The sequence below is a fragment of the Calonectris borealis genome, chromosome 16 (genome assembly GCF_964195595.1).
Source record: "Calonectris borealis chromosome 16, bCalBor7.hap1.2, whole genome shotgun sequence".
In the NCBI taxonomy this organism is placed as follows: Eukaryota; Metazoa; Chordata; class Aves; order Procellariiformes; family Procellariidae; genus Calonectris; species Calonectris borealis.
The window spans coordinates 17,086,534-17,107,820 of NC_134327.1; the positions used below are offsets into that span (position 1 = coordinate 17,086,534).

Consider the following 21,287-nt stretch of genomic DNA (forward strand, 5'->3'; position numbering starts at 1 on the left):
TGCAGAGGAGCCGTGGTAAGGTCTGTGTGTGAGCATGCATGTGTGTACACACGGTGTGCCCGCATGGCATTTGTCCCAGCGGGTCACTCAGGGGGGTAGAGTTGCATGAGAGGGAAGCGATGGCTTTGCACCGCTCGCCTTCATGCCTCTGTTTTTTCCTGGGTGCTTTCACTCACTGCCTCTGCTGCTGCTCTGCAGTGGGCGCCTGCTGTAGCAGAGCGAGGAGAGCTGGAGAAGGCATGGGGAAACGAGGTAAGGGTGGTAGAAGGTGATCTACTTTCTGCCCTCTTTAGAGTTGAGTTTGGCCACCCAGGCAAGCAGAAGCTTGCATGCGCGTGCCCAGGTCCCTCTGCACCGTGCCAGCGCTCAGGGTGTGGGTAACGTGGCAGAGCCCCTGCCACCGCGCTGCCTGCCCTGTGCCTGCCGGGCCGCGAGGCGCGTGTCGGGCTCCCTCCCTCGTGCACCAGCGGTGCTGGGGGTTTTACAATGACCTTTGCTGCTAAGTAATGTCACGCTGCGAGATTCCTTCTGGCCGTGTGGATTTAGCTCTGACACTCAGTGATTTCTCTCTATTCTCTGTCATCTAAAATGTAAAGAAAATGGCAGCGAGACCCACTTGCGGGTCTAGACCCTGCAGACCTGATTCAGGCTACAAGAGGTATATGTCATATATCCAAAATATATACGTTTAGATACGTATTCAGATATTTGTGCATGCAGAGGTGAAATCTTACTTATAAAGCTGCTTTAGGTGCAACGTAACAGAGAAGGAGCTGCTGTCTGAGCAGAGCCCCCAGCCTCCTGCCCCGGGCTGGGCTGGCGGCGGGGTGGGTGGCTGCGGGCACCCAGAGAGGGTGACGGCAGCGGGCGAGGGGGCTGCTGGCCCCACAGCTGCTTGTGGCAGCCCCGGGAGCGGCTGGGTGGGTGCTCCGGGGCGCTGCGGGTGCCTCTCAGGCAGCAGAGCTGGAAACCCTCCCTGGTGCGGTTCAAAACCAGCAGAAAGGTGCCAGCGAAGGCGGTCAGGGCAGAGGGAGATGGACACGCTGAAACCACTTAACCTTGCTCGAGGAAAATGAGGTTGGCAATGGGAGAGCAGGGACGGCTGTGATCCAGATGCCACCTCCGGAGCTTTGCTCAGGCGTTGGGCAGCCTGCCCACCCAGGCGCCGCTTTCTCATCCCTCCTCATCATCTGGATAGCAGCTCGCAGCAGGTTCCGGGGAGATGCTTCGCCTGTTCTGCATGGAGCTGTGGCCGAAGGGGGATGCAATGCTTTTCTTTTTCTCCCCACCAGCCCTGTCCAAGCTGGGGCAAGCGAGGAGCAGCGCGGAGCCCTCGGACAGCCTGGTCCCGCTCCCCGAGCACAGCCCCTTGGCCCCTGAGCAGCAGATCTCTCCCGCGCCTGTCTCCCCCGGCCGGCTGTAGGTTTCTGTGGGCAGCCTCTGCCTGAGAAGGGAAAGGTCTAAATTAAATCTGAGTTGTCACATTTTGAGAGGCGCCACTTGATACCGGGGCATGCGTAAAGGCCCCTGATCGAGTTCTCTATTGCTTGCTATTATTGCTGGGGGAGAGCTGCCATTGTGGCTCATCCAGCAGACAGGTAAAGGCTGCCCAGTTGGTGTCAATTAATTTTTAATACATTGTTTTTGAAAACCAAGAGAGGAATGCAGATGCTTGGGACTTAAAGCAGGGTGCAAAAATGGCCCTTTTGTAGCCAGATTTTTTTGCCGTTTAGCAAAGCCCTGTGGGAGCCCCTCCGGTTTGTACCCTGCCCAACTGCCAGCTGGGGTGTAGCTGGGGGGTGCGTGCAGGGCAAACTTTGTTCCTTCTGCACTGGCAATCAAGCTTCTTACAGCAATATAATCCTTAAGGAGCTTTGAATCAGGAGTCGGAAAACTACTTCAGCAAACAGCAATGTCTTGTCTACTCCGGGAATGAACCGAGGACAGGGGCTTTGTCTTGAACTGATGCAAAGCTCGAGTTTTCCTCTGCTCTGTTGTTGCTAATAACCACGGCATGAATCCAGAGCGACCTATAATTATGTCAAACACTAGTAGCATCTAGGTTGTAACGATTATAGCTATGCATTTTTTCAGTCGGTGCAGCAATCTGGTAAATGTCTTTCCTTTCACAGATACTAATATCCAATGAAATCTTGCAGAAAGAATGAGTTTAATTTATTGCATTTGTTTAAACCTTGCAGTGTGTTCATCCTTACAGTGGGCCACGTGATTTTGCGGAGCTGGAGAGGGAAGAGATTCGTTCAGTGAGATGGCATCCCCGTCCTCGGCATCTGCAGGTGCCGTGCACAGCGGCGGCTGGAAGAGGCTGCTCTGGCTGGGGCTGCAAACGAGCGATGCTGCAGTTCCAGCCAGGTCCCAGCCTGGGCTGGAGCTTTTAACGCCAGCTGGCTGCTGGTTTTCATCCCCAGAGCTGCTCCATTCTAGTATGCTAGTCATGGAGCCCAGGGGAAAAAAAGATATTTAAAAAAAAAAAAATTCTAACTTTGCTCCTTCATCTCTGTATCTTGTAGTACTTCATAGTTACTTGAAAATCAAGGAGAGAAACATCCTGTGGAGTGCTTATGGTATATATGCATGCTTAGTTTTAAACACCTGAGTAATACTAGTTACTTAAATAAAACTCTTCTGTTTGAAGTTGAGCTTTATGGGATGGTGGCTTGTGCATGTATCAGGCAGAAAACCCTGGGGGCAGGCTGACATTTTACACTTTTCAGAGTATAACAAAATAACTGGAGAGCAGTAAAATGTCAAAGTCTCTCTCTGTTACCGTTGACTAGTCCTACTTTGGAGCAGTTTTCTGTTTGATCTGGTTGTGTTTGAACCTCCTTGAGGAGAGCGAGAGCGTGTGTTTGACCTTGCAAAGCCTACCGAGTAGGAATCTTCCATCTAGGAGAGGAGGACTAATTATACAGCGGTGATAGGGCCTCTAAGTAAAAAAAAAAAAATTAATTGCTTCTTGCAATAGAGAATGAAGCTGTAGCTATAAATGCTGGTACTGAAGACACCGGGGCTGCCTTCATGCTAGATTGCTCTTAAGTCATGGCAGGGTTGGTTTTTTTTGATGGCTGAAGATGTGATAGGTCTGTGCTTTGGGCACGGCATTGCTGAGGACAGCGGCTGTTACACAGTACTGGCTAGCTGAGCGCAACGGCGTTTTTACCACTTACTTCTCTAACTTGGTCCGAATGTGTGCTGTGCGGAGCTCGGAAGCGCCGGCGAGGAGGGCTGCTCGCTCTCCCTGCGCCGCCGCGCTGGGCTGGGCTCCCGCGGCTGCGTGGGCGTGCGTTCCTCCGGAAGGTCGGAGCTTCACCGAAGCTTTCACATTGATGTGCTGTCGGGTTGTGGTCGCTCCCCTGCATCCCCGAAGTCAAAACCGCTGAGCTGTTCTGGAGAGTTTGGCCAGCCCAAACCCACCAATGCCACTGCTAAACCCTGCGATTTTTCATTACAAGCTCTGACACTCCTGTGCTCTCCTGTTCGCAGGAGGCAGAGCTAGCACGACCGCTCAAGCTGAAGTTTTCTGAAATATGGCAAGGTCTTCAGGAGCTGAAGTCAGGCATGTGTAATGTAATGCAGTTGGCAAACCTAATTATACTCGGAGCTATTAGTAGAATGCATAATTATTTAAATTGTAGACAAAATAATCATTAAAATGACCTTCTTTGCATTATCCTGTTAAAGGTCATCTAATCAGGATGCATTAATAAATATCAGAGTTGCTCTAGGAAAGTAACAGGCCAATGTAGCTTCACTTTGATTTTTCATTTAATTTTTCAGCCATTTGCAGCTTTAGGAGAGGACTTCGGTAATGCTATCACCACGGCACCTTTGGTCTTTCCACGCTTTGTTTGCTGGAGGCAGAATCATTTCATCTTTGCCTCGGGCCCCTCCTTTCTCGAAAAGCTCCAGAGTTGAGTGTTTGTACTGACAGAAGTATTGCTGCCACTCTTCTAGAAGAAGAGAGAAACTTCACAGGGTGTGGGTCATACAGGTGTTTAAATTACAGTCAGAAGCTGTCTTCGCAGCATCAGTACGTGGTCGTTACCCTTCACGCACAGCATCACCAGATCCCAAGCCGACACTTATAGCAGGGTGCAGAGAGGGTCACTCCACCTTCCCCAGTTTGGTTTATTCTCTAGAGCGTTTGGGCAAACATGGGCTGGCAATAATTAGCAATGAGACTTCAACAGCAGAACTAATGAAGATGCTATTTGTACTACCTGAAAATTAGCAGTTTCTTCAAGTTTCTCCTTTCTGGGTTTATCTCCGGTGGGAAGGGACGCCTGCTGCGGGGAGGATAGCGTCCTGGGTTATCAGCAGTCTCTGCCCGCCCGAGGGTGCAGGTGGATGCGCAGCTGCCTCCCCTTCCTCCAGATGTGCCTGCTGAGCAGGACCTTCCTGAAGGCACCAAGCACCCTCTTGCCCAGGTCCTGCCTGAGAGAGCAGGACCCGGATCTCTCCTCGCATCTCGCATACCTCTGGGATGCCCCGGGTCTGGTGCGTAAGCAGATCTTCACAGCCTTGCTGCAACTTGCTGCTTTCTTTTGTCTTGCTAATTAACTTCTCCGGCGCTCCTGGTATGCCATCTGCCCCTTGCGCGAGGGCACATGCTCGCTGCTCCTGCCGGCGCAGGCAGCCGGTGACGGTTCCCGTGGGATGAAGATGTATCTGCCTTGCTCCCTCCCAGCACCTTCTGGTGCTTCCCTGGCTCCGCCGGAGCCCGGCGCTTTCTGCTGCCAGCCTGCACGTCTTCAGCCCTGTAACTGAAGAGCTCTTCTCTCGTTTTCTCGGGGGTGTGTGTCTCGTTACGCCTGTTGAGATTGCAGACCCTCTGGTTAGAGGAGGGGATTGCAGAGGGTGGTGGGGTCCGTGCCCTGCCTGCGGCTCCGCAGACCTGGTGGCTGGGTCTGGGCTGGGTTTGTGCAGGGCGTAGCTATCGGAGGGCGATGAGGTGGGTGGTGCAGCCCGTGCCCACCCGGGTGGCACCAGTGAGGGGGTCTAGAAACGAAGTGTCCTGCAGGCAGAGGTGTTTCAGGGGGTCTCTGTCCTGTTTCAGGCAACCCGGAGGCTGCAGGGTGCAGGGAAAGCGCTGTGAGAGCCCCCTTCTCATGGGGGCTCGTAATAAAATGACTCTCAAGGCATGTGAAAGATAACAAATATTTCTAAATGCTGCTCAGGGAAAAAAGCTGAGTTTGGCTTTTTTTTTGGCTGCTTGGTAAGAGGGTGTATTTTATTCAGTGTTGGCAGCAGCAAGAGAAGAATAACTGTCATCCATGTCCCTCTGCAGTTGTCTGACTAGCAGATGAGATCTTTTGTCAATAAAAATGGATTAACTTGCTGGAAGCTGTCAAGGGAAGCTGTCAAGGGCAGGTTTTACCTGCAGCCGCATGTTTGACATGGCAGCAGCCCAAGCCGCGATGCTGGTGCCCGCAGACATGTCAGCTGCTGGCGTGTTGCTGGCCGTGCTCGGGGACCGCTTGCCCTTCCACAGCCAAGGTCCGGGCAAGGAGCTGCCTGCATCCCGCCGCCTGCGCTGCCGTGCCCTCGGGCCCTGCGCTGTGCAAGGTTTTCTCTGGCTGTAATACTGTAAATGGTAGAAACATAGTTTTGGTATCACTTACTGGTGCAGCAGTGTCAATCATCTTTAAAATGTGGCATGCTGAAGCAGGCTTCCACAGAGTCACAGTACTGATAGGAAAGGTAGCCCAAACCTTTGCCGTCTTGAACAGGACCCATGTTTTTCTCTTGTCTGTAACCTTCTTTCAGTGGAGTCTCTATGGTTTATCATGGCTCTTTTCATTGAAACAAAGACTCATCACTCTTGTTCACTTGTTCCTTAACTCCCTTCCGTGGTTTTTGGTGGGACTTCGAGCTATTTCTCACCAAAGGCGTTTTTCCAGCCCTGTGCAAGCAGGTGGGAAGGTGCAGGAGGTGCATCCCCAGGGCAGCAGCTCCCAGCTGCGGGTCCCAAACAGGACAGGAAAGCAGGGAGTCCCCGTCTCTGGTGGCCACAGGTGTCTTCCTTTCATCTTCCCCACCACCTCCTGCTTCAGTAAGAACTTGCGCAATAAGAGCCTGCTGCCCGGAGCTGTCTCATTCACCTCCCTGACCCAGCCTCTTACAAACCCCTGTTTCCCTGGAGGGAACGACAGGCTTCTCTCTCCAGGGTCACCTCTAGAGTCGCTGTTAGGCCACTTCTGTCTCTCTGCTGCAAGTTGTTCCTCACGTACCGGGGGGGGGGAGGGATTTTCCCCAGGGGAAATGCAGGAACAAAATGCAAGGATTTTGGTTTTACGTCCGCTGCCTGGGTTTCATTAGGCGCAGACGGTAAGCTGTGGCTGTGTTGTATTTGCTCTGCTATCATGCTGCTTAAATTGCTATGAAATTCACTTTAAAATAGTGTCTTCACATGAACTGTGTTAATTCTTCTTCAGAAAATAATTTAAAGCTTTCTCTGCAATGGGGTGGGGAAAGCAGGCGTGCATAATTTTGAACCAGCCTGTGTGGCTGTTCTGTAGAGTCCAGGAAATTTTGACAGTACGAAGGATTAAAATAGCATCAGCCCCATGGGCGTAGGTCTGGGCTGCCCGCTTCCCCGGGCAGAGCGGGGCGGCCGGACTCTGCTGAAGGACAAGCGGTGCAGTGCTCCAGGAGAGCGATGGGAGCTGGGGCCCGCAGAAGAAACCCAAGTGCCCTCCATATAGGACTTAATTTAGGGATGAACCCAAGTGAGCTGGACGTGTTTTAAAAATGTTTTACGGCTCAGGTTGCTGGGCCTGAGGAAGGGGCTGGTCCTCCCTCTCCTCCCCCTCCCTGCCCCAGCGAGCGGCGATGCCTGCGCTCCCTCTGAGCCAGGCAAAGCTGAATTTAGTGCAGAAGTAAATAAAAGCCCAGATGGCATCCAGCGTGGTGTTTGCAACTCTGGGTACGACAGAGGGCTGCTGCCCTTGCCAGGACACGGGCTTTGCATGAGAAATAGCTGAAGCAAAACGCCCTTGCTTGCCAGGCCGTGCTGTGCTGCCCTGCCGCTCTGCTCTCACGCCTTGGCTCGCCGCTGCCTGGCGAGCCTCTGCCAGTGCCACCCCGACAGACTGCCGCAAAAGGGCAAGCGGATTCCTGACTGCTAGCAGCAGTGAATAAATTGTCAGTCTGATCAATGCCACCAGCTGCCTGCCTGCAGTAATTGGTAAGCGGTGGCTCCTGCAGCAGCGTCTCCATCAGGTTCAGCGGGAACGCGTACTTTACCTCGATGCAGCCAGCTCGGTGGTGGGTATGACCCCCAGGAAGGGCACAGGTGATTGCTGAGCTGGAATAAGGGTCCGGCTGGGCTGCGCTCAGAGTGCCTGGAAGGCCACGAGTTGATTCCTGACTTATGAATCAAATTTCTTGTGTTCCTGGGAGAGCAGGAGAGCTCGGGCTGCTGTCAGCCCTGGCCCGCAGAGCCGCAGGCTGGCCAGGGCCAGCTTGGCTAGGAGCAGCTAGAGGTGTGTGGTTCTGGGGGAAGCCAGGGGCTGCGAGGTTTGCTCTGCAAGTCAGGGATGCAGTAAGTCAGGGATGCAGTAAGTCAGGGATGCAGTAAGTCAGGGATGCCATATCGCACTGGCTTGTTTCAGACCAGGAACCTGCTGGCAAGTTAAGAAGCAGAAGCTGGCCACCTCTGATGGGCCAGTGCTTGCAGGGTACCAGTGCAAGGTCAGCAGCTGCTCCTCTCCTTCCCTGGCTCACGTTCTGACTCCCTCGTCTGGGCTCACATCCTCAGGACACGCACACATCCCTCCGCTCGGAGGATGGCAGATCTGCGGCAGCGCTGATTGGAAAGGTCAGAGCCTCTCGGTGCAGTAAAACACTCCTAATGGCGTTTTTCAGTTCTGCTCCAGAGAAAGCTTTTTCTGCCCTGTTCTTCAGGGACGGCTCTGGTAGGATGGAGGAGCAGCGCCTTTTCTTTTCTTGGCAAACTACTTTTTAACCATTCTTGTTTTAAGTCTCTCAGCATCTGCATACGCAGTGATCTCGTCATCCCTGTCCCTGTGGTACAAAAATAGTCTCTTTGTAAAACGACTTCAGCCTTGTTCAAAAATGATACCCAGGATTTCCAGTTTCTGGCACCTTCTAAAGCACGGGTCAAGGTGAAACGGGCCCCCACGCCCCGGCAGCTGGAGAAACGGCTCTGCCTTCCCCACGCCCGGTGCTCCATCACCCTCACACCCTTTGGGCTCTGGCCCTCCGGGTGCCGGCTCTCTCCAAAGCAGCCCCTCGGGGTGGGAGCAGAAGGGGAAGCCTGAAATGCCCCCGTGAGGGATCCGGCTCCCCCCAGCCGAGGGTCCCTGCTCGCGGGGCTGGGATGCTGAGGGAGCGGTTTGGAAACCTGCGGCCGTTCCCGTGCCAGCACGCTCCTGCCGCCGCAGCCCCGCTCAGTGCATGCTTTTCTCTTCTAGCTCTGGCTTTTTTTGAACTGCCAGTGGGAATTTAAAATCCTGTGCCTGAAGTGGAAATTGTCTCGTTTTGCATTAAGCTTGTGTCTTTTATGAATGACTAAAGCTTTCATTTGCCTAAACAGGAATATCTGTTTCTAGAAGGGAAGACAGAAACTGGAGCACTCGGGGGCGATTCCTCCCCGTGTCACACTCTGGGGTTTGACTGCACGTGGCTCCTGCTAGAGCTGCCCCCGGGCCCCCCCGGAGGGTCAGCGGCGGAGGCCGATGCCCGCGCGTCCCCGGGGCTGCCCTCCTCTGCAGCGTGGGCGGGGTGGGCGCTGCGCCCGCGGGCTCTGCAGGATGCGTGGGTCAGTGTCCCGCTGGCCGGCCACAGACCTCCTTTCTCCTGGGACGGTGGCAGAAGAAAGCTTTTCATTTTCTTGGGGGCCTCACCTGCAGGGAGTAGCCCAAGCCCTTCCTGCGCGTGTGCGGTGGGCTTGTGGGCACTGTCCCCGTGCCCGCAGGCATTCGGCTGCCAGGGCCGCTCCCTGGGAGACGCAGGGAGTTGGTTCACGCCGATTAAAGAGCTCCGTGTTGTACAGGCAAAGCTGCTTACGGAGATGGTCCTGAGCTGCTGTACAAACAGAGCTCAGGTTATAAAATCAAGCAGGTGAGTTTTCAAGGGCTTACCACATGCCCAGTGGAAGGATCTGACTAACCCTGTAAGCCTCTTCAAAAGCTGTGTGTGTTTATCACAGTCCGCGTGCGCTTCGGGCCGCAGTGCTCGGTGGGACCCTGCCTGCAGCGCCGTGCGTGCCGTCGGCTGCCCGGCTCGAGCCGCAGCTGCCGTCTGCCTGCCCGGAGCTTCTGCGGGGGCAGATTCCCCCCACCTCCTCTTCTAGCCCAAAATCCAGGTTTAAATTTTCTATGCTCTCACATCTCTGGGGAATGCAAAAGGCTTTCAAATGCCCAGGGTCACTTAGTGAACTATCTTTTTGGAAGCAGAAGACAGGTTAATCGTGAACCCTCGTCCTCCCAGGCTTCCTGCGACACAACTGACACACGAGCTACCAGACAGAGGCATGTTGCACTCTGTATCTAGAATTGGGTTGCTTAGGGTTAATTGTGAGATATTTTCCATTTCAAGTACAATAAATTTGCTGAAGCATGTACCTAATCCCTTGCACTTAAGAGATTGAATTAAATGAAGCTCCATTACTTTTTCACCTTTCTGATATCGCTCAAGTTATCTGGGATGCTGTGAAATAATGCACAATATTAGTGATTAATGCAACTGAAAGCTTCAATGCAATAGCGGTAAGAAAATTAATTTCAGGGGAAGGTAATGTATTGGCAGCTATGTTATAGCTCGGTTCCGACTCCACTCTTTATTTATTTACTTAGCTTATAGTGCCCTGAAAGGGTGTCTTTCCTAATGCCGGGCACTCTTCCAGGCCATTAAAAAGCCAGTCAGCTCAAATGACCGAGCCAGGAGCTATGTGCCTCATCCCTAACCCTTAAACAATTAACCTGAGATGCAATTAAGCCAGCTGCTACTTGCCATAGTCTTCCCCCTTGCGTGTGTATCTGCTGCTACCGAGCGTAGACGCCCGGGCAGGCTGCCCGGACCCTCCCGGCAAAGCCGTGCTGCTTTGGGCTCCCCTTGCAGGAGCAACACTGCCCGCCCCAGCATCGGCCTTGGCGCTGCCCCGCTGTGCCCGTGGTCCCCGCGTGGTGCCGGCGGTGACGTCCCTGCCCCTCCGCTGGGGTTTCTCCAGCTCCTGGGGCAGGGCAGTGAGTAGCAGGCTGCTGCTGGGGCTCTGCCTTTGCTGCCCCAGCTTCTCCAGTAACCACAGCAACTTAAACCAGTGCTGTCCATGCTGCTTTGGGGCCAGCAGGAGACATTCTGTTGCTTAGTCCTGCCTCCTGCGTAACTTTGTGTTGTCTTAAAGTTGCTCTGCATTGGGCTGAATAACTGAGGTTTGATCAGGGCTTCCAGAATTGTCTTGTCTTGCATGGAAGATACCAAGAAATACCAAATCCTTGGTCTGCCTCAGTCATTTGTTCCAGTGGTTGATCCCATCTCCCTGTTGAGAAGTTGTTTCTCATTTGAATTTGTTTGGTTTTAACTTCTATAGACCCCCGTTGGAGTCCAGGAGCCTTGTTTGCAAGGTGCCTGTGCAAGACTGCAAACAGTGTCCGGGATAAACTGGGCTCTCCTGGTTTTGCATGCTCTGCTGTTGCAGAGAAGTCTGCCGTTGGTTTTAAGAAAGCTGAAAATATTACAGTATAGCCTAAGCAGCTTGATTCCCTAGGAGCGTGCTGGGGAGGGGTTGGCACCAGAGCACAAAGATGTTTACTGGTAGTCTTAATATAGATGGAAATCATGGGTGTTTTTTTCTGCTTTACCCTACTGGGTTGACGTGGAAGTTGAGTAGTGTCCGGCCCTTATGTTGGTTCTTACGTACCAATTTCACCTGGTGTTTTCTATGCTAAGACCAAGTTATTTAAAAACAATAAATCCCCAGAAAAGCCAATGCATTGCTTTTTCATTGTTATGGCAACACATATAAAGAGTAATAAAGCTGGATCCTGGCGACTGTTGGAAAAGGTCCACATCAGTTGGTGGCAGTTGACTGAAGTCCATTAACAGCACCTCCGAAGCCAGCTGGCATGTGAAATGCGGAGAGCGGTGGTGCCTTGCCAATATTTTATGCAAGTTTATAATCTTTATCTTTTATTTTCCTCCTAGGATCCCCGGAGCAAACACAAATTTAAAATCCACACGTACTCTAGCCCCACCTTCTGTGACCACTGCGGGTCGTTGCTGTACGGGCTCATTCACCAGGGGATGAAATGTGACAGTAAGTGACGTAACCAGTGTCTGGGGTTGCAGCAGTGGGGGGCTCTGGCACCTGGTGAGGGGCTCTGGCACCCCGAGGTCCTGGGCAGGGGCTCCCAGCCCACCTGAGCTGTGGCTGAGAGCCTCTGCCACTGGTGCGGAGCATGCTGCAGGGCTGCCTGGCTCCCGAGGGGCCGAGCACAAGTGGGCACCTTCCCACCTCTCGTGGGGAGCCCCCGTGAGTCCTGCAGGGAGAGGGGAGGGAAAGGGATCCAGCCAGGGGGGATCCTGCCTGCATCCCCCCTGCAGCATCACCCGCGTCCCCCCCTGCAGCATCACCCGCATCCCCCCTGCAGCATCACCCACACCCCCCTGAAGCATCACCCACACCCCCCCTGCAGCATCACCCACACCCCCCGTGCAGCATCACCCACACCCCCCGTGCAGCATCACCCGCATCCCCCCTGCAGCATCACCCGCATCCCCCCTGCAGCATCACCCACACCCCCCCTGCAGCATCACCCCCACCCCCCCTGCAGCATCACCCGCATCCCCCCTGCAGCATCACCCACACCCCCCTCCAGCATCACCCACACCCCCCTGCAGCATCACCCGCATCCCCCCTGCAGCATCACCCACACCCCCCCTGCAGCATCACCCGCATTCCCCCTCCAGCATCACCCACACCCCCCGGCAGCATCACCCACACCCCCCTGCAGCATCACCCACACCCCCCCTGCAGCATCACCCACACCCCCCCTGCAGCATCACCCACACCCCCCCTGCAGCATCACCCACACCCCCCTGCAGCATCACCCACACCCCCCTGCAGCATCACCCACACCCCCCCTGCAGCATCACCCACACCCCCCTGCAGCATCACCCACACCCCCCTGCAGCATCACCCACACCCCCCTGCAGCCCCCTCTCCAGGTCTCGGTTCTCTGCAGCGCCGGCTCCGACTGACACCCTGTGGCCGTGGCAGTGCCTGCTGCGGTGGCAGCCCCTCCGGTCTGTCTGCACAGGCCTGACCTCGGGCGCAGGAGTACCTGGGGAATTGTTGTACAGAGAGGAGAAAATGGGGGATGAAAGAAGAGGGAGAGGATGGAGACAGAGATCAGTTATTTTTCAAGTTAATCTTCTACGTTCCTATTTAAAAAGACTGTGAATATACAGCGTCTGCTTACACGCTTACGCCGTCTGCGGGGAACAGCATACTCTGCTGCTCACCATGTGCTGGCTTTCTCATAAATATAGAAGCTTGCTGACTGTTGTGGGAATAGTGTATTCATTATCACCTTTAAAACGTTACCAAGTGAAAACGAATTTAAAATATAAATTTTAATGTATATATTTATATGTTTTATATATATAAATTTTTATACATGTATATATGTATACACATATGCAAGTAATTTTTAATGCCCCTTATCAGCTCCTGGTGAATCCGGCTGAATACCCGGCATTGCACCATGGGAGTGATGGAAGAGAAATTTGATAAATCAGCAAAACTCGAGTCATTAGAGTAAGGGCTAAAAGCCCTGTGATCTCTGTAGGCAAGACCCAGAACTGCTGGTGGTGGCGGGTCCCTGTGCCCGTGCAGGGCTCTGCTGGAGTCTCCGGCTGCGTTTGAAGGTCCATTTGCTGCAGGTTTATCCCAGAATCCCTCACAAACATCCCCATTTAAAAGGAGGACAAGTTCTTCCCCCCGCCGTGCCCTCTGAACACCCCGTGAGCTTTGGCAGAGGTGGCAGGAGTGCTGAGTGTCCCTTTCCTTCTCTCTGCCCCGCAGCCTGTATGATGAACGTGCACAAGCGCTGCGTGATGAACGTCCCCAGTCTGTGTGGGACGGACCACACCGAGCGTCGGGGACGGATATACATCAGGGCTGACATCGAGAAGGATGTGCTCACCGTCGTAGGTAGGTGTGCGACACAGGTACAAACCCCGCACGCGGGGTCGCCCGGTTGCCCCTCGCTGCTGGCGTGTGCCGCGCCGACAGCAGAGCCGGCCACGGCGGGTTCGGGGTCCGGGGGGCGCAGTGCCCAGCGTCTGACTGGTGAGGAGCAGGCGCCTGGCAAGGCAGGACAAGGCTTTGAGCCTTCTCCGGGCACGCTCCTGCCCTCTGCCAAGCACTGGCTGGGGCTCCGGGGGCTATCTGTGCTAAACAGCTTTTCCAGTTACAGACTTTTCAAGCTGCTTTTGAAATCATGTAAAATTTCAGCATCCGCAGCATCCTGGGAAGGGGTGGCAGAAAGTTCCTCTGTTTAGCTGTGCTGTGTGAAAAAGTATGTTGTTTGTACTGTGCTGTCCGTGTGATGAACATCCATTCCCTGCCGTTCTTTCCATGCCCTTAATGGTACCTGGGCCTGTACAGGTCCTGGTGGGAATCTGGGGTGGTCCTTTTATCTGACTAGGGCTTTGCAACCTTTTTCCACCGATTTGGAGACTCCACGGCCTCCCCCTCTATCTGAGGCGTGTGCTGCCTTCCCACTTGGTGCTCAGAGGCTGCTGGGGCAGGCTGGCCCTGCGGCGTGGTTGTACGCTGCGGGGCACAGAGGGACATCAGCCCCTCCGCGCTGCTCCGTCGTTCTTCACGTTTCCTTGATGGAGAGCTGGAGCACGGCGTAGCGCTCGCAGGGCAGGCTGCTGCAGCTCTGCAGGGTGCCCTGCGAGGGGCTGGCGTGGATCGGGGGGGTTGGCATGGATCCATCCTGTGCGGGTGCATCCCCAGAGATGAGGCAGTGCCATCTCGCGGTGTCCGCCTCCGGGGACGCGCCAGGCGGTGGGAGACGGGGCTGGAGGAGGCTGCAGGCAGCAGCAGAGGTTCCTGCCCTGCCCTGAATGTCCCAGGGACCCGATGGCCACCCATGGGAAACCCCTTGTCCCCTATCCCGGTTTCCTCTGTCCTGGAACTCCTCCATTCTCGGTTTGTGGCAGGAAACAGGATTATCCCGTCTCTAAAGGCTTTTGCCACCCGGATTTTGAGTTCCCAGAAGGTATTTCTTCCCCTGTGTCCTGTAGGCATCTCGTGAAACGTAAGCCGTATTTTGTAAAGCCTCTTGTCCCCTGCACGGAGCGATCAGACCGGAGATGAGACTCTCCGCCGGGTGCGGGTGCGGCAGGGGTGGGAGGCAGGGCGAGCTCTCCGCGGGGGCAGGCAGCTTGCGGAAGAGCCGGGCTCTGTCTGAGGCTGAGCCCGGTGCCGCGCTGGGGAAGGAGGTGTCTGCCCACGCTGGGTAACCAGGCAGCTCCGGGCGGTCACGGTCTCTGCAGGGGGCTGCCGAGCTGTTCACGGTTGTTCACAGGGTGATTTAAGGCCATGGGGTGTAAAATGGCACCTACCTGCCCACGCTGCAAAGGTCGGCCGCCCCGCTGAGTGGGTCCCGGGGGGTACCAGGCCGATGACACCGGTAACAAGGTCCGGATCCTCTCTGTCGTCCCACCAGCTTTGCTGGCTCCTCCTGGAGAAGTCTGGTTTCCAGCACCCTGCAGGGCGGCTGGGCTGGCAGCAGGAGATGCCGCGACACCCACGAGGTTCGCTTCAGTGGGATGGGGTCAGCTCTGAGGCGTCCCGCGGTGCTCGTCAACGCTCTAACGGGCGCTTTGTCCCCCAGGGAGCGTGTGAGGCGGTGGGGCTGTCCAGGTCTCGCTGCTCTGGGCTGACTCCTTCGTGCTTGGGAGGGCAGGCTCGGCAGAGCGGATCGAACAGAGGCAGCTACAAGGCGTGTGATCCCGGCGGGGGGGCTCCAGCCCTCCCAAACCAGCCCCGCCTGCCCCTTCTCTGCTTCGGTGCGGGGTGGCCCGAGCTGATCCCCCCAGGGTGACGGGAGACCGCAGGGAGCGTTGGTCCGTGCTGGGCGCAGCAGCTCCCGCGCCTCGTGGAGGAGCCCGAGGGTGGGCAGGCGGTGGCACGGGTGACCCCAGCCTTGCATAAGGAAGTGCTCAGGGGTGATCCGGGAGTGTGGAGAAGAGCCAGGATCCTTTCTGGCCTAGAGAGCCGTCAGAAATGTTTCCAAGAAAAATACCAACTTCTTGAAAATATTAATGAAAAATTGAAAGAAGTTGTGTTTCTTTCTTTTTTCCGTTTTATTTTTCATTTTATTTATCCTTAAAGGAGAGCTTCAGTGAACCACACAGAACTTTCTTTCACAGAAGTCCTCCTTCCCGGGCACCTTCCCTCCAGCGGACGAGGCAGGACTGGTACCCAGCCTCCCGGCAGAGGCCAGGCGGGGCCGATGGGGCAGAGCTCGCCCTCCGGCTGGCACCAGGGGCTCCCTGCACCGCAGCCGTGTTCCCACAGCTCCCAAGGCAGGGGAGAAACTCCCCCGGCCCTTTCTGTGCAGCTGGATTTTCTTTTCTTCAGCTGGGTTTGAAAGACTGTTTTATTTCTGGCCCTGTATGGAGGTGTTGGTGAAAACATGTCATCTGTTGGCTTTTCCAGAAAGGCAGGGAAACGTACTGTGCTCTCCAGCTCTGTGCATAGCTAATGAAGGAGTGGGAGCACTTTGAGAGGAGCGACTGTGCGCTGGCTGCCGAGGTGGGGAGCCCTGCCTTCCCTCCTGCCCCGCCAGGCAGGTGAGGGGCTCGGGATTTTCGCTCCAGAACTTGGAGGGGAGGTGGAAAGGTCCGCGCGGACCCAAAGCAAACGTGGGCACCCAGCCCTCGGGAGATGTGGGAGTCGCGTGCCGGGCAGACCGCAGGCTGGGTGCTGTGGTTGCTCGCCTTGGCTCCTCTCCGGTGGGTCAACAGAGATTTCCCATTCCCCCGCGACTGTTTGCTTCAAAAAGGCAAAGCCCTCAAATAATCTCTGGGTTTGTATTGCCAGGTTTTTGGCAATACAACATCAAGAGATGCTGAAAAATTGGCCCTTGAGATGTGGCCAGTGCTTGTTGCAGAGGTGGCAGAAGGCATGGCGGGGGGGTCTGGGTTTGAGCGGCGGGGGGCTTCGCGTGCAGAGCGGCACGGGGCGTCCGGCTGGGCTGGAAGAGCCACGGCGTGGCGTGGCTGCAGCTACTCTGCAGGCATGGCCACGGCCGGGAGGTTGGGCTGCTCAGAGGGCTCTGTGCCGCTGACTGCGCCAAAAAAGCCACGGGTGCCTCTTCCTGCACCTCGGCCACCCCAGGGTGGCACGGGGGCGGCACAGCCGGAGAGTGGCTCCCGCGGGGACCCAGCCCGGCACAGGGAGGCAGTGGGCTGAGCTGGCGGGCAGGCTTCTGCTGGAACAGATTTCTGGTGGAAAATGCCCTTTACACGTTTTCTGCAGAAATTTCAGTTTGGGGCGGGCAGGGGGTGGATTTCTGTCAAGGATGGGAATGACAGCGTGGCGATGGATGGGTGGGTGGCGGAGCACCCCGAGGCTGGCAGGGGTGGGGAGGCAGCGCTGGCTGTGGGGGTGAGCCCCATTGCTGGGGTGCTCGGGCCGTGGGGTTTTGGGTTGCAGGTGGAAGCCCGGCTGCTCACCCGCACGCCCTGCCAGCGGGTGCTGTGGGGCTGGAAGCTGTTCAGGAAGGAGAAGCCGTATGGTAACGAGTTGTTGAAGCACAAATGGGCACAGAGACTAGTGGGAAAGGGGGAACAGGTTTCTACAAAGCAAAGAGATCAGGTCTGAGCAGCAGGATCAGAAACCAACTTGAAGATGGACGTTGTCCAGCTGGTGGACGGGATTCTGTGGCCCGGGGGCCAGCTGCACTAAGGGATGGATGAGCCGCTGTTCCCACCACCCCTGCCGTGAATCCCAAATCTTTGTCAGCATTTTCCAATATTGCACACGCTCTCCCCGTGCCCTGTCTCCATCTCGGCACGGAGCGGGCAGAGGCTCAGCTGCGGGCAGTGATGCAGCCAAGCGCAGGCAGCATTGCCCATCGTGGCAGGCAGAGCTCAGTCACACCAGGCAGCGGGATTTCGGTGCTGGGATCCCTGTTTTTCCTAAAGACACCTCTCTGCTGGTTTAAGCAGGCAGTGCAGGATGCTGTGGCGGGCAGGAGCTGTTGGGGTGGTGGAGGGCAGGGGTCTGTTTTCGAGGGGCTTTCCGTGGTGCCCGGGCACCTCTGGCCCCGGCTGCACGGTAAAGTGCAGGTTCTGGTGTTGGGGCAAGATCTCCTCTCCGTCCCACCAGCTGTGGAGACCCTTGCCCAGAAATGTAGTCAGCTTTCCCGCGGCAGAGCACCACAAGTGCAGCAGTGAGCTGCAGCGGCGGGACGGCGCAGGCAGCCCGCGGCCGGGCAGGGCCCCTGCCTGCAGGTGGCAGCACAGGCGAGGCCATCGGCGAACCGAGGCTTTGCTTTTTTCATCGACTTGACAAATTTGACAGGAATTTGCCATATGCTTTTCGGCAGCCTGTTTTTCTTTTCTCTCTCTTTCTCTGATTTTTTAAATTTATTTTCTTTGTAAAGATAGCCTTTTACTCCCAATGGAAAACACAGCTTTTTGGTTAAACGAAGTGCGTTGTTTGACTTAGCTAACCAAACGGGTCATTCTAGCCACCTGAAAAATGGCATCTATTTGCGCCTCCCTTTTTGAAGATGCCTGTGACTTGCCCCAGCAGCGTTCCTCCCCCCTTGTGCTCCATTATCTGGGACCTCTGCGGGACGGCAGCGGGTAGGAGACACTGCTGTGCCAGTGAGCGAATACTCGCCATCTTCAGCTCACAAAATGAAGATCAATAAAGAAGGAGACGTGTTTAAACATAACACAAACTCTCACTGTGAACCTCACTGCCGGGAGGTGCGGTTTTGACCCCAAAGCGTGCCGCGGTGCAGGGAGGGAGCAGCGGGTGTTTTGCAGGGACAGAGAAGTCCCAGGGTCGGCCGTGGGCTGTGCTTTCCTTCAGCAAGGGCTGTGCTTGCGCTTTCCTTTTTTACAGCACTTGGCACAGCGCGGGCCTGCCTACAGCACGGTCTGCCAGATACTAAGACTGTAAAAATTATAATAATAACATGAGAAAGATCCAAATGTCAATATTTTTAACCCATTCTTAGTTCTGAAGAACCAGGATGAACCTCAGAGCTGTGGGGAGGGAGACTGGGGAGAGCATCTGTATCGGTTCCTGGGGGGTTGGTGAGGCTTCGGGCAGTGGCCCCTGCAGAGGCAGGGGATTGAAATTCAGTAGCCAAACCCCCAGATTTCTCAAAATCTACAAAATATGCACAGGACAGCCCTGGCTGGCTCTCGATGAGGTTGACTTCCACCAGCTGCGTGTGATTTAATAAGCCAGCAGCTGTCCCTGGCTGATGCCTGCTCAGAGAGCAGGGGGGAGAAGCCCAGCAGCGGGGACCAGCGCCGGTGCACCTCTGCGAGGCCGAGCGCGGCCGCCCCGCTGCCGGCCGGGGCCGATGGACCGGGGGTGACCGGGGCTGGGGCCGGGCGCAGCCGCAGCCAGTCTGCAGGGCTGTGCCCAGAGCAGCAGCAGTGGGAACCCGCAGAGCTGACCCTCCTAATTAGCTTCCCAGCTCTTGGGTCTGTGGTGTTAATCACTCCTTTATGTTCACAGGGCGGCTCTGTTACAGCTCCTTTCACGCTATACATTGAATGTAATTGTATAATGGGTGCACCCGGGAGTGCAGCTTTGCACGCTGCAATCAGAGCCGTGCATTGCCATTGTCTGCTGCTGCTTGGGGGTTGCTGAAGCACGGGGATTTATTGGTGTTACCAGTGATTAAAAATGCGTGGCTTTGTCTAATAGTAGGGCACCTGGACAAATAAATGGCACCTTCCTAATGCCTGTGGCTTTGCGCCCTTGGGTCAGCGGGGTGAGGCTGCGGAGCATGTCCCCCCAGCTCTGTGCTGGGGACAGGGCTCGCAGCTCCACCAGCCAAAGGCAGTTTCCAAAATACAGGAGGTTTCTGTTAATTAGGGCACAAAACAATCTGCATCTCATCCAGCAAAGCACTTAGCTGCGTGCTCTTGGCAAGCACTTCTTCTCTTTTGAAGCATCAAGGCGAGGTGCGTGGGGACCGTGTGATCATGGAAAGCCCGGGGGCGTGAGCGAGGCCCCGAGATGGAGCCGGCTGGGATGGCCCCGGCCCCCGCGCTGCCTCCCCTCGCCGGGACGGGCTCTGCGTGTCGGGACCCTCAGGGTGTTGCTTGGTGCGAAGGGGAACCAGCTGTGGGTTGACGTCCCTGGCTCGGGCACGCGCCTTCTGTGGGGTTGGTTTGGCCGTTGGTCCCCGGCACGGGGCGGCTCCGGGGGTGCTGGGGTCCGCGCAGCCTCCTGGTGGGAGGCAGGCTTTGGCTCAGAGCCTAACTAGACGAGGTGGATTTGAGCAGCAGGAGGAACGTGTTTGGATGTCCGGCATTTCTGTGCGTTTGGGCTGGCTGGAGTTAAAAGCGCTTACCTTCAGCGCTGGACAGACCGGACCCAGGGAGCGAGTGCCCGAGGCTGGAAAACCCCAAGCAGCGGGCTAGAAAGGGCTGATTGCGTTAGCAGCTCTGCTTGCTAAATGTGGTGTTTTACATCACGATAAAGCATCCCAGTGATCGGTGCTGTGCTCGGCACCGCAGGGAGAGGGTCCCATGAGCGTCCTCGGAAGCGAGTGCCCTGAGCCGCCGTGGGCTCGGCCTCCTGGAGGCCATTTGGGGAGAAGCCTCTGCAGCTCTTTGGCTTCCTTGCATCAATACCATGATTTTCATAATACAGTATTTGGAGCCTCTTTCCCTTTTGGAAAGGTGGATGCAAGTTGCATGGCGTTTTCCAGCAGCGGCTCTGGGGGCTGTCCGAGCTGAGCACGGCTGCGCAGCCGCTGCAGAGTCGGCGGGTGCTGGGCGCGGCAGCGGGGGGCGAGGGCAGCCCAGCCCGGGACGGCTCTGGGTGGCGAAATGAGATCTCTGCTTCTCTCACCCGCCGCGTAAACCGCAGCGAACTCCCGCTCGCAGCTTTGTCATACTAAGTAGGTAGCGTGGGCTGGGTTATTTAGCTTGAGCTGCTTGACAAAAGAGAAGTCATCTTTTGGGCCTGGTAAACAAAATTTGGGTAGCTAGCAGTGCTCTGGGACGTGTCGTTGCCACAGCAAGTTAATTCCCTTCGATGTCACTTAAAGACACTTAATTGACTTGAGCAGTTTTTACCCCGGTCACTCAGGGAATCTGGTCCTTTACACCCAACACATCTGCCGATACTTGTCATTGTTATTTCCCGCTCCAAGATTGTTACAACTCTTGGCTTTGCCTTAAACATAAAGAGAGGATTCCCTGGAGCCGGTCTGTGTCCGTTTGTGTCCACAAGTCGGATCCTGCCGGCTCCAAGGGCAGCAAGGCAGGGCGGATGGGGCTGCTCTCCTCTGAGCCTGGCGCCAACAGTGACACACCGTTTCTTCTGAAGGAAACAAGAAAAAGAGACTTGCGAAGGTAACAGCAATCCCAGCAGACGGGACGGCACATCCGCACCCGCCGGTGTGCGAGGTCTGGCTGGGATGTGGTGTCGGGGGAGTGGGTGCGGCGTGGGGTGCGTGTCTGAACCGCCTCGTGTGGGAGGTGGACGTGATGGAGCGTGGCAGGGCATCGTTTGGCTGATGTTGGACAAGAGCAAATGTGTATTTACAGTCTGTGTTCTAGTCTGGGCTTTGATCAAGTACCTTATTAGCGGGAAAAGACTGCTGAATAAAGTGGGAAATTGTAGCAAATTAAAATGTCATCAAGGCGTTGCACATTTTTGCTTCCATAATAGAAAAGCTTCCCGATGCAGATTATTCTGAGCCTCTCGTATTAAGAGATGTGAATATCTGAGTTTGGGAAACGGAGGAGTGAGAGGATATGAATGCTGGGCTTGGAGGCCATTAAATCTATTGCTTCTCCGAGATGGTGAGACAGTAAGTTGCATGGAAGACTCTGCTTGTGCATTGCTCCTCTCCTGCGGCCGAGAGCTCGCTGTTCCTGCCGCTCTGTTCAGGCAGGAGTTGCAGCCCGGCGCGTGTCGGTGCACCCGGCGGGGAGCTCCCTGCGCCAAGCTGGGGATCGGGCAGTTCGTCACTTAGGGAAGCGGTGGTCTACAGGGACTAAAATGCAGAAGAACA

The 21,287-nt window shown here is 55.7% G+C and overlaps 1 protein-coding gene across 3 annotated transcripts in view; it reads left to right on the forward strand.

The window, feature by feature from the left end:
* The window catches only part of PRKCB (protein kinase C beta), a 131,602-nt gene that overhangs the window by 55,384 nt on the left and 54,931 nt on the right, over positions 1-21,287 (forward strand). For all 3 annotated transcript variants that reach the window (XM_075165591.1, XM_075165592.1, XM_075165590.1), the window contains 2 exons: positions 11,188-11,299; positions 13,070-13,198. In XM_075165591.1, coding sequence (XP_075021692.1) covers positions 11,188-11,299; positions 13,070-13,198 — 241 coding nt within the window. The remainder of the gene's footprint in view (positions 1-11,187; positions 11,300-13,069; positions 13,199-21,287) is intronic.